At 36.6% G+C, this 19,919-nt stretch overlaps 1 protein-coding gene across 1 annotated transcript in view; it reads left to right on the forward strand.

Annotated features, from left to right (window-relative positions):
- The window catches only part of LOC150077261 (telomere repeats-binding bouquet formation protein 1-like), a 177,753-nt gene that overhangs the window by 46,565 nt on the left and 111,269 nt on the right, over positions 1 to 19,919 (forward strand). Inside the window, exon 4 of the mRNA XM_090385835.1 lies at positions 16,940 to 17,000. Within this exon, the coding sequence (XP_090241961.1) occupies positions 16,940 to 17,000 (61 nt within the window). The remainder of the gene's footprint in view (positions 1 to 16,939; positions 17,001 to 19,919) is intronic.

A 19,919-nucleotide genomic window follows, 5' to 3' on the forward strand; every position in this document is an offset into this window, starting at 1 on the left:
TATTGTTTTCTGTATTTATAAATAATATTGATGATTGTATATCAAGCTTAATGTCGAAGTTTGCAGACGATACAAAGTTTGGCAGGGTTGTTAAGGATACTACTGGTGCTATGCTTCTGCAACAGGATCTGGAAAGGTTGAGCAGATGGGCTGAGAGATGGCAAATGAAGTTTAACATTGACAAATGTAAAGTACTACATATGGGAAACAGCAACCCCAGAGCAACGTATCAACTCTGTGGTACTATACTGACAGTGGTAGAGAATGAAAAGGACCTGGGGGTAATTGTGCAGGCAGATATGAAGTTCTCTGAGCAGTACAGACGGGCTGCAAGAATAGCTCATGGTGTCTTGTCAATGATATACAGGAATTTTTCTAGCAAGGATAAGGTGGTGATTATTCCCTTGTATTAGGCAATGGTCAGGCCACACCTTGAGTACTGTATACAGGTCTGGAGGCCTCATTTCAAGAAGGATGTAGAGCTGCTGGAATGAGTACAGAGAAGGGCAACAAGATTAGTGAATGGTACAAAGGATTGCGCTTACGAAGAAAGGCTTAAGTTTTGCAAATTACAGTGTCTGGAGACTAGACACCGGCGAGGTGATCTGATAGAGTTGTATAAAGTGTTGAAAGGTTTGAGCATGCTCAATGCTGATGAGATTCTTCCTCTTGCTCAGAATTATCACCTGAGAGGGCATAAATTCAAATTAAGGAAAGACAGATGTAGGATAAATGTGTGGAAATTTGCCTTTAGCCAGTGGGTAGTTGGTTGGTGGAACAGACTTCCATCCCTTGTTGTGGAAGTTGATAGCCTAAATAAATTTAAGGTTCAGCTGGACAGGTATTTTGAACGAACGGAGGGGTGAAGTGGAAGGTTTTTTTTTTTTTTTTTGGCTGATGCTGCATAAGCTTGCTTTCTTGCATCATATGCCTCTGCTAATGCTAACTGTCCTTCCTCCGTGTGAATTTATGTCCCTTCATGTGTGTAGTCTGAGCAAGAGGAAGCATTCTATTAGCCTTGAGCTTGCTCAGTCCATTCAAAGCCTTAAACACTTCAGTCAGATTGCCTCACATGTGACTAGTCTCCAGACACTACAATTTGCAGAACTGATGCTTTTCTTGGTTGGTAAGAGCACTTCTTTGTTCCCCTCACCACTCTTGTTGCCCTTTTCTGTACTCATTCCATGAGTGCTCTATATCCTTCCTAAAATGAGATCGCCAGAACTGTATGCAGTAATCAAGATGTGGCCTGACAATTGTCTTATACAATGGAATAATCACCACCTTATTCCTGCTTGCAAAATTCCTATGCAAAATTCATTGACAAAAGCCCATCATCTGCCCTGGAAGCCTGTCTGCACTTCTCAGAGAACTTCGTATATGACTGATCAATTACCCCCAAGTCTTTTCATTTTTCACTACCCTGAGTGTAGTACCATACAGTTGGTACATTACTCTGGGGTTACCACGTTGCCTCCATAGCCGAGTTGTCAGGAGCGGGAGTGCAGTAATACATGCTTTTTGAGTAGACTGGGATTTAAACCCCTGACTTCTAAATATGGTTGATCTGCCAACCCGCACTGGACCAGGGTGGTAGATTATGGTCCATTCCCTCAACATGAATGAGGATTCCATCCTGCAGTGTGATTGATAATGGCTGCCGTGTACCTTTTTTTTTTTTTATTTGTTGCTCTGATGTTACTTTGGGGTTATATATAGAACTCAATCAGTGACAGTGACCAGTTAGACACATTGATAAAACTGGTAGTGAATGAGATTGACTCACTCTGCAGGGATACAGGAACCAACCCTACTTCTGTAGACAAAACTGGGATTGATTATGTGCCACTATGATTTTGACTGTTTAATTTAGTAAAGTCATTCTAATGTTATTGTGATTATTTTATGTTAAAAAATATTTAATTGAATTATGGAATAGGTTAAATTAGGTTTCTATATTTTAATTGCATAATTATAATTCTTTTGAAGTAAGAGATGTTTAGATGTTTTTAAATATGCTATAGTATAATGTAAACTTCCTGATGAAAGTTGTGCTGGATATTGTGTGTTTGTCATAATTTTGGAGGTACAGTGGATACCACTTATTATGATCACCTCGGGGGACTCGGCTAAAGTGATACCAATAATCAATTGATAATATTAAATGAGGGAAAGGTGAAAATGGATAGAAATAAAACATGAAATCAAGCAGTATAAAATACTTCAATTTGATTATCTACTATTTCTTTAAGAAAATCATCAATAAAAATAAAACTGTCGTAAATTTTCTAGAGGTCCATTCAAATTTATTAAAAACAAATAAAGAAAATATTCAAATCAAGGATTAGAAAAGTATTAATGTTCTACTTTAAAACATACAGATTTTTAGGAACAGAGATATGATATCTTCTTTCGTGTACTAGTGATGACACCGACAACCATATGAATTTTATGAAGAAAAATCAGTAACTAGCCACACAATGTGTCGGAGTTCAAGAACAGATGAGGATATTATTATTATTATTAGCCACATGGTGCAAGGAAGCCTGAGGCTTATGCTGCACCAGCCAAAACAAAAAAAAATTCCCAAGCTACCCTGAGAGAGAGAGAGAGAGAGAGAGAGGAGGAGGAGGAGGAGAAGTAGAAAGGAATCACCAAGAAAGAGAAGAATGATGATATCCAGCTCAGGACCCTGGGTGTGCCAAACCCATACTCACCAGATGTTGAGCCCCTGGGGATGATTATTACTTAACCACTTCCACTGCATGTGCATGAACTGCTATAAGGCAAAAAAGTGACAACATAAATTGAGGTCTGAATATTTTCTATGTATTTGTATATGTCCAATCAGAACTTTAGAACAGTGGATAACATTTTATGTAAATTCAATAAGTAGCATGCACTGTAATAAATAGAATTATAAACATTCTCTTTAATCATACTTTAGAACATATTTTTGAAAAAAAAAAAAAAAAAAAAAAAAATTACAAGGTTTTAAGGTTCACGTCAAAGTTTTTTTCAGTTTAACCATGAATTAAAAACACAGGGCTGATGAAATCCTCACAGTATTTCATCAGGTTATCTACTCTTCCACACATCTGAAATTCCTAATTACTGTTTTGAAAATGCTTTCTTTGATTTCTGGAATTTTCTCTTCAGAAAATTCCAGAAATCAAAGAAAGACTCCAGAAAAATTCCCAAAAAAAAATTCCAAAGGAAGAGAAAATTCCAGAAATCTGTTATATTTTGCACAATTAGGAAAAATTCACAATTAAGTTAAACCTAATTATATGCACGTGTTGATTGGCATCTACAATGTACAGTTACTGAAAGCAAGCTAGCTTTACTACTACTACATGCTTATCCTCCAGTTGGTAATGCTCTCTGGCTTCATGACATTGATGCATCGTCCGAAAACAAACTGTCAAGGTGCACTTCACATTTCATGTAGTGGGCATTCAAATTACTGACAGGCTAGCATATAATTGCAGTATTAAAAGTATTAAATTGCATTTTTAAAAATACAAATTTTTAAAACTCCTCAAGGGAGTTTTAAAAATTTGTTTTTAATATAGAACATGGATTTTTTCAGGAAAGATTGAAAATTAAAGGTGGCATAAAAAAAACTAACAATTTTGAATTGTTTTTTGCTGATTTTTCAAATTTTTGCACACAGAGCAATTTCAAATTTTTGTGTGACTATTGATGAGTTAGTGTCCCTAATTCAGCGTTACAGATTTTCCATAGATTCCAAATAATCATGCTCTACTGTTTTTTATTTAGCTCTGTCTGAGATCTAATCAAGTTAATAAATTGTAGTGTTAATCATGTTATGTTATCTCCTTCAAAATAAACTAAACTTTTTAAGATCTGAACTATTAAAGATCAAGTACCAGGTTTTGGCGCATTATAGCCTTAGTTGCTAATGCGCGAATAAAACCCAACAAACCAACCATTAAAGATCAAGTAGTAGTAGTGGCATGTGATGCAAGAAAGCAAGTGTATGAGCTTATGTAGCATCAGCTAAAAAAAAAAAAAAAAATTACAAAACAATCCCCTCTAAATGTTTGTCCAGTTCCTCCTTAAATTTATTTAATCTATCAACTTCCACAATGACAGATAGAAATTTGTTCCAGCAATTAACCACCCGCTGGATAAAGGCAAATTTCTGCCTTTAGCCCGCTGGCTAAAGGCAGAAATCTGCTGCAATTTGCCGAACTTAAGCCTCTCCTGGTAAGAGGATCCCTTCATTCCTCTCACCATTCTTGTTTCCCTTCTCTGTACACGCTCAAGCAAATCTAAATCCTCCCTAAAATGAGGCCTCCAGACCTGCACGCAGTACTCAAGGCTTGGCCCGACCATTGCCTTATACAGAGGGACAATCACCTCCTTTTCCCTGCTAGCAAATTCCTGTATATTATTGACAACACCCCATGACCTGCCCTGGCAGCTTGTCTGCATTGCTCAGAAAACTTCATATCTGACTGCACAATTACTCACAGTCTTTTTCATTTTCTACCACCTTAAGTGTAGTACCCCATAGTTGGTATGTTTTTCTAGGGTTACTTCTACCCATATGCAGTACTTTGCATCTTTCAATGTTAAATTTCAGCTGCCACTTCTCAGCCCATCTGCCCAAATTTTCTAGATCCTGTTGCAGTAACACACTGCCATTACTGTCATTAACAACCCTGCCAACCTTTGTATCATCTGCAAACTTTGATACCTTCATCAATATCATGATATTGATGAAGGTATATCTTTTCTTGTTTCATGAAGTAATCATGAAACAAGTAAATACATGGACATTGTTAGGGTAACTAAGAGTAAGAACAGGTACAAGTATAGTAAATAAATTTGATGAATTTGAAATGCTTGTCAAGGCATCAATGGTGGATATTGTTGGAATATCAGAGACATGGTGTCACACAGATATAAGGAATACAGAATTTGTATTTGAGGAGTACAAAGTGCACAGAAAGGATAGACATGATACAAAGGGAGGAGGAGGAGTTATGCTGTTAGTTGAGAAGAACATAAAATATAAGGCAGTGCATCCAGTTGACATTGGTGGACAGTGCAATATTCAGTTAGTTTGGTGTGAAATAAGCACTGGGAAAGCAAAAATGAGGGTAGCAGTGTGTTATAGGGGTAATGACTCTGATAAGTACGATGAACAACTATACAGAAAAATAAGAGTGAGCCAGTAAATTAGAATGTCTTATAATGGGGGATTTTAACTTCCCGGATATTGACTGGAACTTTTGGGTTGGTCACTTGCGCACTAGAGAGACTTTTGTGGATTTACAGGATGAATTGTTTTCTACAGCAGCATGTTCAAGAGGCAACCAGAGGGAGTAATACTCGATCTGATTATCAGCAGTGATTATTCATATATTAAGAATTTTCAGAAAAAGGGACCACTACTATAACAGTGTACTGTTTGTTTGTTATTTGGTTTTTAGGAGCATTAGATATGCGGTGGTCATTCCCTGACCTTTCTGCATCCTCTGTATTTGGTGAGCACTGGCTCAAACTCCGGTCTAATCAAGAAGCGTGTGCTATGCATTGCTGCTCCTGCTTCACTGGTGCCTCACAGTGTACTGATGTGTGATTTACTTAAAGATCTAACTACCATCAGGGGTAAAGGGAAGGGTTTTTGCTTTCATAAAGGTGACTACAGTGGTCTCAGAGATTTTTTAAATTCTATACAATGGGACCAACTGATGATGTTATCAACAACAAATCCTAAATGGGAAGCATTCAAGGAATTAATTTTTGGAGCTACAAGGCTTTTCATACCAACTTAGAAATACTGTTCAAGGTTTAAGCCCAAATGGATGTCAGTTGAACCAATGAGACTAATAGCAGAGAAAAAAACATACAAATATGGGATGCATGTAAATTATCAAGCAACACAGAAGCTTATGGTAGATATAAGCTAGTCTGTAATCAACTCACAAAGGATTAGGCAAGCAAAGGAAGATTATGAGAAATCTTTGGCAAAGGATGCAAAGAAAAATAGCATAGACTTCTTTACTTATATAAACTCTAGAAATAAGATGAAGAATCATATTGATCCACTTGGTGGACCATCGATGGTTTGACTGTTAATGATCCTGCTCACTTAGCTGACGAACTGAATGAGAATATTGCATCTACATTCACATATGAAGAATTCTGTGTGGAAGTGGAGGACAGCAGCTTATTAAACTGTAACAGGGAGCTAAATGATTTTGTAATAAATGAGAGGAAAGTGCAAGAGAAATTAGCATTAGCATTAGTAGAGGCATTTGATGCAAGAAAGCAAGCTTATGCAGCATCAGCCAAAAAAAAAAAAAAAAAACCACTTCCACTTCACCCCTCTGTTCGTTCGAAATACCTGTCCAGCTGAGCCTTAAACTTATTTAAGCTATCAACTTCCACGACAAGGGATGGAAGTCTGTTCCGCCAACCAACCAACAACCTGCTGGCTAAAGGCAAATTTCTGCACGTCTATGCTATATCTGTCTTTCCTCAATTTGAATTTATGCCCTCTCAGGTGATTATTCTGAGCAAGAGGAAGAATCCCATCAGCATTGAGCATGCTCAAACCATTCAAGGCTTTATACACCTCTATCAGATCACCTCACTGGTGCCTAGTCTCCAGACACTGTAATTTGCAAAACTTAAGCCTTCCTTCATAACAGCAACCCATTGTTCCATAATCTTGTTTCCTTTCTCTGTACTTGTTCCAACAGCTCTACATCCTTCTTGAAATGAGGCCTCCAGACCTGTATACAGTACTCTAGGTGTGGCTTGACCATTGCCTTATACAAGGGAATAATCACCTCCTTATCCCTGCTAGAAAAATTCCTATATATCATTGACAATACACCATGAGCTACTCTTGCAGCCCGTCTACACTGCTCAGAGAACTTAATATCTGCCTGCACAACCATCCCCAGGTCCCTTTCATTCTCTACCACTGTCAGTGTAGTACCACAGAGTTGATACGTTGTTCTGGGGTTGCTGTTTCCCATATGTAGTACTTTACATTTGTCAATGTTAAACTTCATTTGCCACCTCTCAGCCTATCTGCTCAACCTTTCCAGATCCTGTTGCAGCAGCATAGTATCAGTAGTGTCCTTGACAACCCTCCCAACCTTCGTATCATCTGCAAACTTGGACATTAAGCTTGATATACCATCATCAATATCATTTATAAATACAGAAAACAATAATGGACCCAACACTGAACCCTGAGGGACTCCACTAATAACATTAGTCCACGATGAGCAGTGTCCATTGATTACCACTCTCTGTGTTCTCCCCCTCAACCACCCCTTTATCCATAGCAGCAATTTGCCTTCAATGCCACATTGCTCCAATTTGTGCAGCAGTCTTCCATGTGCAACAGTATCAAAAGCCTTTCTAAGATCCAAATATATAATATCAAAGTTATTCCCTGCATCCAGTTCTTTTGTGACTGCATCATAGTATCCAAACAAATTGGTCAGGCAAGACTTTCCCTTAACAAAACCATGCTGTGTCTGAGCTATAACTGAAGTCCTGTCTAGATGATCCTGCAGTGCTTCTTTAACCAGTGCCTCCATTCATTTTCCTGGAATAGAAGTTTAACTCATAGGTCTATAATTTCTTGTGTCAGCCTTTGATCCTCCTTTGTGAATTGGGGTCACATTTGCATATCTCCAGTCTGTGGATACCTCCCCTAAGTCCAAGGAGGCTCTCATAATTATTGCTAAGGGTTTGCTTACTTCCTTTGCTGCCTCCTTTAATATAACTGGATAGATCCCATCTACTCCCAGGTGCCTTTCTTGTGTTTATCTTCAACAATTTCTCCTCCACTTGACTCTCAGTTTTTACAAGTTTGTTTGTTATTTGGGAGCATTAGCAACTAAGGCCACATTGCTCCGGGGATATGCGGTGGTTATTCCTTGACCTTTCCGCATCCTCCTTATTTGGTGGGCACGGCCTTGAACCCCGGTCTAATCAAGAAGCGTGTGCTACGCACTGCTGCTCCTGCCCGCTTGGCTATGGAGGCGCCTAGTTATTATAAGATTCTCTAGCTTACTGCCAGAGTTGAATACACCTCTGGCATTTTCCTCGCTGAATAACTCCTCATGTGTGAATGTCGATGCAAAATATTCATTTAGTTTGTTAGCTACCTGAGCAGGATCATCAACAGGTGACCCATCGATATCAAGTGGACCAATCTGATTCATCCCCTTCCTTCTAGAGTTTACATAAGTAAAGTACTCTTTGCATCCTTTGCAAAAGATTTCTCATAATCTGCCTTCCCCTGCCTAACCTCCTTTGTAACTTGGTTACAGATCAACTTGTATCTGTCATAGGCTTCTGTGTCACGTGTTAATTTGTATGTATCCCATGCATTTTTCTTCTCTGCCATATGTGTCATTAGTTCATCTGACATCCATTTAGGCCTAAACCTTGAACAATATTTCTTAGTTGGTATGTAAAGCCTAGTAGCTTCCAAGATAAGTTCTTTGAATGCTTCCCACTTTGAATTTGCTGTTGGTAACATCATCAGTTGGTTCCACTGTATAGAATTTAAATACTGTCTCAGTCCATTGTAGTCGCCTTTACGAAAGCCATAACCCTTCCCCTTACCCCTAGTGGTAGTTACCTCTTTGAGTAAATCCCACTTTAGCACACTGTGATCACTGCCACCTGGTGGTTTTTATCTGCAGATTCTTAATGCATGAAGAATCACTACTAATAATCAAATCAAGAGTATTACTCCCTCTAGTTGCCTCCCGAACATGCTGATGTAGAAAACAACCATCCAATAAATCCACAAAAGCCTTGCTAGTGTGTGAGTGACCAGCCCCCAAATTCCAGTCAATATCTGGGAAATTAAAATCCCCCATTATAAGACTCTAATTTACTGGCCCACTCTATTTCCCTGTACAGTTTCTTAGTATACTCATCAGAGTCATTAGGCCTATAGCATACTCCTACTCAATTTTGATCTCCCAGTTGAAGTTAAACATAAGAAAGGCACCTGAGGTGGATGGGATCTATCCAGTTATATTGAAGGAGGCAGGAAAGGAAGTATGCAAACCTTTGGCCATAATTATTAGAGCATCCTTGGACCCAGGGGAGATCCCTTTGGACTGGAGATGTGCAAATGTATCTCCGATTCACAAATAGTGACAAAAGTAATTAGTTTAACTTCTGTTTCCTTGGGGAAAATAATGGAGTAACTGGTTAAAGATGCATTGCAGGATCATTTAGACAAGACTGCAGTAATAATTCAGACATGGCATGGGTTTGTTAAGGAGAAGTCTTGTCTGACCAGTTTGATTGGATACTATGATGTGGTCACAAAGAAACTGGATGTAAAAAATAATTTTGATATTATATACTTGGATTTCAGGAAAGCTTATGATACTGTTGCACATGAAAGACTACTGTACAAATTGGAGCAGTTTGGCATGAAGGGCAATTTGCTACAATGGATAAAAGGATGGTTGTGTGGGAGAAGACAGAGTGGTAATCAATGGATACTGTTCTTCGTGGACTAATGTTATTAGTGGAGTCCCCCAAGTTTGGGGCTGGGGCTATTGTTGGTTTGTATATTTATCTATGATATTGATGTTTGCAGATGATTCAAAGGTCGGCAGGGTTGTTAATGACAGTAATGATAGTATTCTACTGCAACAGGATCTATAAAAATTGGGCAGATGAGCTGAGATGTGACAACTGAAATTTAACATTGACAAATGCAAAGTTCTGCATGAGGGTAGTAATAACCTCAGAGATCTACCAACTGTTTGGTACTACACTCAGGGTTGTAGATAATGAAAAAGACATGGAGGTAATTGTGCAGTGAGATATGAAGTTTTCTGAGCAGTGCAGATAGGCTTCCAGAACAGGTCATGGCATTTTGCTAATGATATACAGGAAATTTTGAGCTGGGATAAGGAGGAGGAGGTGATTATCCCCTTGTATAAGGCAATGGTTAGGCCACACCTTGAGTACTCCATACAGATCTGGAGGCCTCATTTTAGGAATTGTGTAGAATTGCTAGAATGAGTATAGAGAATAGCAACAAGACTGGTGAGAGAAGAGAGGGGTGATCTAACCAAGAAAGGCATTAGTTCTTCAAATTGCAGTGTCTGGAGACTAGGTGCCTGCAAGGTGATCTGATTGAGGTGTATAAAGCCTTGAATGGGTTGAGCAGGCTCAGTGCTGATGTGATTCTTCCTCTTGCTCAGATTAAGAATCTGATGGAGTATAAACTCATATTGGAGAAAGACAGTTGTAGAATAAATGTGTGGAAATTTTCCTTTAGCCAGCGTGTAGATGTTTGCTGGAACAAACTTCCATGTATTGCAGTGGAAGTTGATAGCTGAAATAAATTTAAGGAAGAACTGGACAAAATTGGATGGGTGAAATATGAAGGTTTTTTTTTATTTGGCTGATGCTGTATAAGCTTGCTTCCTTGTATCGTATGCCTCTTTTAATGCTAAAGTATAATGACTGGTTTAAATTAAAATCCAAATATTGCCAAAATATCTTGTATTAATATGTTTTGATGACTGTATTTCAATTAACAACTTATATACTGCTACACATGGTAAAAGAGAGTATTGTTTGAAACTAAAGATTTTTTTTACATGCATGGACAGAATACAATGTTAATTTTTAAAAAATGTAAATACATAATTTCCTAAATATCAGAATGCCTTAAGTATACTTTTCCTAAATAAGTTACTAAATTTTATTAAATTTTTGCCATGCAAAACTTAAAACTTTTTTTTTCTGGAACCACTCATACTTATACTGTCCTGATCCTGTATTACTGAATACATAAACATGCAATTTTCAAGTTGCTTGTCTAAGTGATTCTCCCTTGGTAGTCATTCACTGAGGGATGACATGAAATGTGAACTAGGGGCCATACAAACAGACATTCAGAGAATACTCTAAAAGCTTCAGGTTTGACCACAGTTGTGCCTCCAATGTGATGGGTTTTGGCTTGAACATCTAATGTCATTTAAGTTTTGGTATATGTTTTTTGACTATTACATTTTGGACAATACAATAACATACATGTACAGTTGATATTTCCAGCTAATATATATTTTAATATTTTAGTGTTTAATCAAAGGTATTGCACAAGGAGGATTATATTTGAGTTTCTTCATGAGGTGCTGTCTGTATCTGCTACTGCTTCATATTGTGTCAACAGTGCCATTTTCTTCTCTATAGTACTTCTGCATCAGAATTGTAAGTATTTACATTGATTGAAAGTTACAAAATTATATACGGTTATTATATTTTCTTAGTTAGACAATATACTATATTGATGATATATTATAAATGCTGATTATATTATTATTATTATTATTAGCAGCCATATGGTGCAAGGCGCCTCTGTAGCCAGGTGGGAAGGAGCAGCAGTGCATAGTACATGCTTCTTGATTAGTCCCGGGTTCGAGCCCGTCACCACCAAATATGGAGGATGCGGAAAGGTCAGGGAATGACCACCGCATATCATGGAGCAATATGGCCTTAGTTGCTAATGCTCCTAAAAACCAAATAACAAATAACCATATGGTGCAAGGAAGCCTGAGGCTTATGCTCCACCTGCCAAAAAAAAAAAAAAAAATTCTGAATTACTCTGAGAGAGAGAACTAGAAGGAAATCACCAAGAAAGAAAAGAATGATGATATCCAGCTCAGGACCCTGGGTGTGCCAAGCTCGTACTCACCAGATGTGAGCCCCTGGGGTGTATATATAACTCACAATCATATTATTTCCATTCACAAAATTTCTTTTTCATTAAATTCCTTATAGCCAAAAGTTAAAAAAATCTGATTAGTGTAATGAATTCTTTTTGGCATTTAGTGGATCCAGCATCCTATGCCAAATAGTTAATAATGTCACTTAATCCTAGAAAAAAAAAAAAAAAAAAAAGTAAACTTCTGTCATTATCAGTCCACTGCAGGATGGATTGATAAGTAAAAAATTAACTGAAAGATTGCAGTTTCTTTTAATTGCGGTGATACGCAATTAAAAGTTTAGTAAAAAAAATTACGTTAGATTCTTTGGAATTTAACGAATTTATTTGAAATTCTTTTATTTAATTTTTAGTTGCATAGGAGGAAATCGTTTGCAAAATTTATATTAAATTCTTTTAATTAATTTTTTACTTAATTTTTAATTGCATTCAGTTGGTTTTTTAATTGTGTTCAATTATTTTTTAAAATTGTTTTGAATTTATTTTTTACTATAATGTAATACTTTCAATTTTTTAATCGTTCTCAATTTAATTTTTTTTTTACTGTAATATTATATTCATTTTAATTTCTGGAAAGTATCATACAGAAATGTTCTTTGTATCATATTGTGGTAAATGTCTCTTATTTTTTCACAAATATTGAGATAAACATAGAACGTATTGAGCATCACAGCTCTGATTTATACTGTCAAATTTATACAGATATATATAACTTTATTTTATACAGATATATAATAACATCAGTTTACTATAGAACGAATAATTTGAAATACACAATGTTCTATAAAGAAATTCTTTGTGATTCTATCAGTATATTTTTTAAGAAAATAAATGCATATTACTTGATACCTTTTGAACATTTCGTGGACCCTCTGGAACTGGTCTATGGACCCCAGTTTGGAAAACGCTGGTCTAAGGCAATGGTCAGGCCATACCTTGAATACTGCATGCAGGTCTGGAGGCCTCATTTTAGGAAGGATGTAGAGCTGCTGGAGTTGGTATAGAGAAGGGCAGTGAGATTGGGGTAGGGAACAAAAGAGTGCTCTTACCAAGGAAGGCTTCACTTCTGAAAATTGCAGTGTCTAGAGACTACGCACAAGTGAGGTGATCTGATTGAGGCGTTTAAGACTTTGAATGGATTGAGCAAGCTGATGGGATTCTTTCTCCTGCTCTGACTACACACACATAAGGGGGCACAGATAAAAATTTAGGAAGCACAGTTGCAGAATAAATGTGCGGAACTTTGCCTTTAACCAGGGGATGGTTGATTGCTGGAACAAACTTCCATCTGTTGTGGAAGTTGATAGCTTAAATAAATTTAAGTAAGAACTAGGAAAACTGTTGGAGGGGCTGGATAAGGGAAATTGGAAGGGGTTTTTTTGACCGATACTTCTAGTGTAATAAGAGCTATTATATGCTCAGTATCTCCTATATTTTACAAACTATAATGAATAATACAGGGATTACCTAGGTCTCTTTATAGGAAGGCTTCTTTTCCAACTCTCCTAGTCTATCACGTAAAAATTAATGTACAATAATAAAATGTTTTTAAACAAAATTTAGATCTCGTCACGCATGCGCTTGTAGGCCCAATCATCTGATATCAAAAAAGGTTTTCTAATATTAATTGAGTTTTTACATTGCAGAAACTCTTGAAATGAAACTCTGTAAAAACTCAATTAATATTTGCAGACCTTTTTTGATATCAGATGATTGGGTCTACAAGTGCATGCGTGATGAGAACTAAATTTCTTTTAAATACAAATGCACCGGCGCAATTTTATTATTATTTTGTACTTTGAACACGAAGCTTCGAAAAGTATTCGTCCAACTTAAGGAGGAAAATATCTGTCTTCACGTATTCATATTCGTTTTTTTTAACTGATTTGTTAATGTTGACAATGCTTCCTTATGTTGATAGTTGCATTGCGGTTGGTATTTTTGGAGTCGGGTTGGGATCTCACGGTGATTCTGAGTTACTGAATCGCTGACGTACTGTCAGTATGGAATACATTAAAATGAATTTTACTAATTTTATTATTGTATTTTAATTTTTATGTGATGGACTAGGAGAGTTGTAAAAGAAGCCTTCCTATAAAGAGACCAGGGTAATCCCTGTATTATTCATTAAATATTTAACTCATACTGTGTATGCTTGCTTTCTTGCATCATTTGCCACTACTAATACTGATACTAAGTCTTTCCAAAATTCTTTTCTTAAGTATTGGAGGTAGACTCCATATCTTTAGAATAATTAATAATGTGGATCTGGTGCACTGACAGGTTTTTGTGGAACATATCTCAGCCAACTTTGAAGGAGTGATTTGTGCTCTTTCAGAGGAAGTATTAGGTACCTTTCTTTACTGCACAGTAGTCACAGGGATGATGGTATGTTGGGAATTCATCTATATTACAACTAGAAGATTTTGGAAAAACAAGTGATCTCATCAGTGTTTCATTGGTATCACATCCATAAAGAGATATACATTTCTGTGATCAGTAAATTGATTGAATTATAGATTGTGTAAGAGGGTTTTCACAAGTCTTTTACCCCTGACTCAGACATTTATGAGGGTTTTTTAAACTTGGCAGCTCTTGTGCTGCAACTCTAGGCATAGCACAAAAAGAATATTTGCACAAAAATTTAAAATTGCGTCAAGGTTAATGACTGACTTTCTCTCCCTTCCAAAATTAAAGCACAGTTTTACCCTACCCAGTTTTTCAACTAATATTTTATAGTTTTAGCTGAGTGTAAGCACCTATCAGTTGCAACTTGAGTTTTTTTGAAACTTTTTTTTGTTTAGTGATCGTGCTACACTCTATAGCAGGAGTCAATTAAAAAAAAATATATATATATATATTATTATAAGTATATATGTAATATATATTTATGTAGTTCTACAGTGGAGAAGTATGTTTCCACTCACTATCTCGGGTCCCTTCATCAGCTAATATTACAATAAAACATCAAATGATGCCATAATGTTCACCAACTTTGTGCATGCAGTTGGTGAATGTTATGGAGGCACAACTGCCTTCAATGCTACGAGCATTGGCATGCGTCCCACGTATGCACTCTACATTGTCAGCAGCAAGTGTCTGATTCTGCCCAGTAACTGTTTTTATGTTTCTTCCAAGTAATATTCACCAATGTAGAGGTATGGTTGTAAATATTTTAGTTTTTTGTAAATATTTGTATAGTTTTGTATTGTATAATGTTATTTGTTTGTATAATAATAACATTATACTAACAGTATAATGCATTTATTGAAATCTAATTAGGAAATGAATAAAAGGGTGATTCAGTGGGAGAAGACAGAGTGGTAATCAATGGATGCTGCTCTTCGTGGACTAATGTTATTAGTGGAGTCCCTCAGGGTTCGGTGTTGGGCAGGGTTGTTAATGACAGTAATGGCAGTGTACTACTGCAACAGGATCTAGAAAATTTGGGCAGATGGGCTGAGAAGTGGCAACTGAAGTTTAACATTGACAAATGCAGTGTACTTCATATGGGTAGAAGTAACCCCAGAGGTACGTACCAACTGTGTGGTACTACACTTAGGGTGGTAGAAAATGAAAAAACCTGGGAGTAATTGTGCAGTCAGATATGAAGTTTTCTGAGCAATGCAGATAGGCTGCCAGAGCAGGTAATGGGATATTGTCAATGATATACAGGAATTTTGCTAGTTGGGAAAAGGTGATTATCCCTTTGTATAAGGCAATGGTCAGGCCATGCCGTGAGTATTGTGTACAGGTCTGGAGGCCTTATTTTAGGAATGATGTTGAGTTGCTTGAGCAATGTACAGAGAAGGGCAACAAGATTGGTGAGGGGAATGAAGGATCTAGACATATTTACTCTTACCAAGAAAGGCTTAAATTCTGCAAATTGCAGCAGCTGGAGGCTAGCGAGGTGATCTGATTGAGGTTTTTTTTTTTTATTTATTTATTTGGTAGTTGTTGGCGTATCGGCTTCTGTGGCCATAATGCACCTCCTAAGGTTTTTGCAGTACTTTGATCCAAGCTGGATTCGAACCCACGACCTTTGGGTTGCTAGGCAGGCACTTTACCCACCCAGCCAGCCCGGTCTGCTCTGATTGAGATGTATAAGGCATTGAATGGGTTGAGCATGCTGAATTCTTATGGAATTCTTCCGCTTGCTCAGATTACAAATCTGAGGGGACATAAATTCAAATTAAGGAAAGACAGTTGTAGAATAGATGTGCATAAATTTGCATTCAGCCAGTGAGTCATTAATTGCTGGAACAAACTTCCATCTGTTCTGAAAGTTGTTAGCTTAAACAAATTCAAGCAGGAACTGAGCAAACTTTTAGAGGGAATGGATGTGTGAAAAAAAAAAAATTTTTTTTTTTTTGACTGATGCTTCATAAGCTCTCGCACTTGCACTCTTGCATCACACGCCTATATTACTATAACCTACATAATTATTTACCTGTGCATTTGTAGTTATGTAATTGCATTGGCCTCTTCTCCCATTGGCTTGAATAAATATCACTAGGAGGAAAACTTTTTTAATGTATAGAGAGATATACATAATAAGCAGGAAAATGTGTGCATGCCATTTTGAAATTTTTGCATGCCTAAAATCTGGAAAAGATTAATAGTTCTGTGTTTAATTTAACTCAAGATGTACCTTTAAATTAAACTTTTATATTTATGTTATATTTTATACCTGTAATTTTTTAAATTTTTGTTTAAAAGAATTAAAAGTTTTGTGTCATTGAAAGTAATAGGTAAAATGGCAGAACAAATACTCTTGCAAGAGGAGGAAAGAAGTTGAATATTTTTTTAGTTAAATATACATACATAATATTTATTCTATAATTTTCAGGAATGGAATCTTTTTTTTAGTTAATTATATGTAATATTAAGAAGCCTTCATAGCTGAGTTGTCAGGAACAGGAGAGAAAGTAGCACATGCTCTCTGAGTTGACCAGGGTCAATTCAGAGAGCATGTGCTACTTTCAACGTGGCAGATTATGATCCATTTCCTTCAAACATGAATTGTTGAGGAGGCTTCCATCCTGCAGTGGACTGATAATGGCTGCAGTTTGCCTTTTTTTATGTAATACTTATTAATACTATAGCTTCTTTTTTCTTTTTTTGGGCTAAAGTTTTGAGAAAAAATATGTTTTTCATTATATGTTTCAGGTCGTGCACAGGTTTTGGCAAGAGAATGTGGCTGTCTTAAAGACTTGTTAAAATTATACCAGTAAGTATCTGTTATTATTATAACCAATGTTGTAAAGTAAGGATATAGTGATGCCTGATAAATGGCCCCATATTGTACATAGTAGCAGTATGGGGCCATGTCACATAGTAGTGCCAAATTTGGCCCTCCTAGTGACAACTTCAACCTTCCTAAGCACTTTCTACTAACTTCTGACAGGTATTGGCTGTAATTTGCCTCTATTTGCCTTCAAAGCAACTTTCAGTATTGGTTTGGAAAGTGTATGTTCTTTATCTTTAGCAAAGGATGTTAAGAAAAACAGCAAGGACTGCTTTACTTATGTAAACTTTAAAAGGAAGGGGAGGAATCAGATTGGTCCACTTGATATCGATGGTTCGACTGTTGATGATCCTGCTCAGATCGCTAACAAACTGAATGAGTATTTTCCATTCTGATGGGATTCTTCCTCTTGCTCAGATTAAGAACCTGAGGGGGCATAGATTCAAATTGAGGAAAGACAGTTGTAGAATAGATGTGCGTAAATTTGCCTTTAGCCAGCGGGTGGTTGATTGGTGGAACAGACTTCCATCTTTTGTTGTGGAAGTTAATAGACTAAATAAATTTAAGGCTGAGCTGGACAAGCATTTGGAACAAATGGAGGGGTGAAATGGGAGGTGTTTTTTTTTTTTTTTTTTATGGCTGATGCTGCATAAGCTTGCTTTCTTGCATTGTATGCCTCTAATAATGCTAATGCTACTGGCAAAAAAATGAAAAATGCATAGTAGGTTTAAGATAAATAAGGAAATATACTTTTATAATAAATATTCTTACTTAAGGAGACAGGTCAAGATGACATTAAAACAGGACTACAACAAATATTTGGGCTAGTTGAAAGAAGAGTCTTGGAGGCAAAAGATATGAAGCCTATATTCAGCTATTTCAAGCCAAAAAATCAAAATGCGGCTGTAAACAAGCTAAATATTCCCAATGATTTGTCCTTTGTCTGAGGTGGACTACCTTGCTAGCAGCTTTGAAAAAATTTACAAAACAGATATAGATGACAACGGGATGGAAGGTAACAAAAATTTTCCTCTCAACTACATTGATACACTAAGAGTACAGTAAACCCCCGCTATTTGTGGGGGTTACGTTCCTGAGAAATGTCGCGAATACCGAAAACGCGAATACTGAGTTATGGCTCCCATAGTAATAAAGGGGTTCCATTCCAAAGTATGAAATACAGTATATAAGAAAAACTAGTCTAAAATTTTGTCTATGTATGTATTATATGTACCTTTATAATATGACTATGTACATAGACAGTACATAGTGAAATGCAAGCATATGGCATCGAAATGAAAATAAGAAACAATTTAATATTAAATGTAATATTTATTAGAAATGTCAAACCAGCGCCTTTGCTAGCAAAAAAAACTTATCCCGCCAGTGCTATCACCAGTTTTGCTAAAGTGTTGATAAAGGAGTTTTGCCTTTTCACGATTGATGAGTGAACTTAACGGAATTTTATTTTGAGTTCAGTCTTCTATCCACAGATTTAAAGCTTTTCCATTTTTTCTAATTTAACATCACAAGTTAGAGCAAATTTTTGAAACAATTAGCGCGTTTTCACGGACACTACGGCGGATTTTTTCTTCAGATTTCTTGATTGATCGTACCGTTGACTCATTGATTTTATAATGTTTTGCCACTGAGGAGACACTTTCACCATTAGAAATTTTGTCTAATAACTCAATTTTATTCGCTAATGTCATCACCTTCTTTGATATTTTCACATTTCTCTTGTTATTCGTAGCCATATTTTTGTAGGGGTTAGAAAGAACTTGTCCACAATAAAGTCACTTTCTTCCGTTAACACACTCAAAAAAAAGTCTGTTTTACATTGCAAAACAGTAGATTTATCACTTTTGTAAGCATATCAATTTGTAAATTGATAAATTTATTCAATTTATAAGCGTATAAATTAAAAACAAACGACGAAACCTCCCATGGCAAGCGCATAACACATACTGAACAAGGATTAACGAGAAACATCCACGCTCGCGATTTTGTCACCACTCACCCCCCACCCACTGAACGCTGTTTTGACCGGGAAAGATAATTTTAGCCACGGCCATGTTTTTTTATGGCGGAAAATGTTCACAGCACTTTAAAATTCACATTTTTTTTTAGGTTTCATTTTAAATTAAATTGGCGATCACGGATACACAAAACCGCGAATACAGATACCACGAATAGCGGGGGTTTACTGTATTTGAAATCAACCATGCAGAATTGTTGAGCACAATCCACAGTATGTCCGGATGGTATCCCTACTGTTTTATGGAAAAAACTTGTAACACACTGGTAAAGCCATTACTTCACTTAATAAAATTGTTCTTTGAGAGTGGAATCTATCCAGCTCAACTAAAAAAGGCTTCCCCCCCTATTTATAAAAAAAAAAAAAAAAAAAAAAAAAGACTCATTCTCGCCCAACAACTACAGACCAGTTTGTCGATTAAATACACTCTTAAAGATAATTGAATCCATTGTAATGAAGCAGCTATTCAAAAATATGATACTTAATCTGCCGGATTATTCTCACTGATTTATCAAGGGTCATTCCACCTGCACAGATATGATTTTGTTTGTCTTGAATATATCCCAGGCGCTTGACAAAGGAGAACAAGTCGACTCCATCTTCCTCGACTTAAGCAAAGCCTTCGACAAGTTAGTTCATCAGAGACTAATTAATAAACTGGATCGTTGTGGTGTCAGAGGACACGCCCTAAACTGGATTGCAAACTGCTGGGGAGGTAGAGAAATATTGGTGACATTTAAAGGTAAAATCTCATATTCTTTTAAACCTGAAATTGGTGTTCCACAGGGTTCATCATTAGGCCTGCTGTTATTTATTATCTACATCAATGACCTGCCAAGTACCCTTGGAGATTACCAAATCAA

The sequence above is a fragment of the Mastigoproctus giganteus genome, chromosome 12 (genome assembly GCF_048544385.1).
Source record: "Mastigoproctus giganteus isolate SK-2022 chromosome 12, ASM4854438v1, whole genome shotgun sequence".
Lineage (NCBI taxonomy): Eukaryota > Metazoa > Arthropoda > Arachnida > Uropygi > Thelyphonidae > Mastigoproctus > Mastigoproctus giganteus.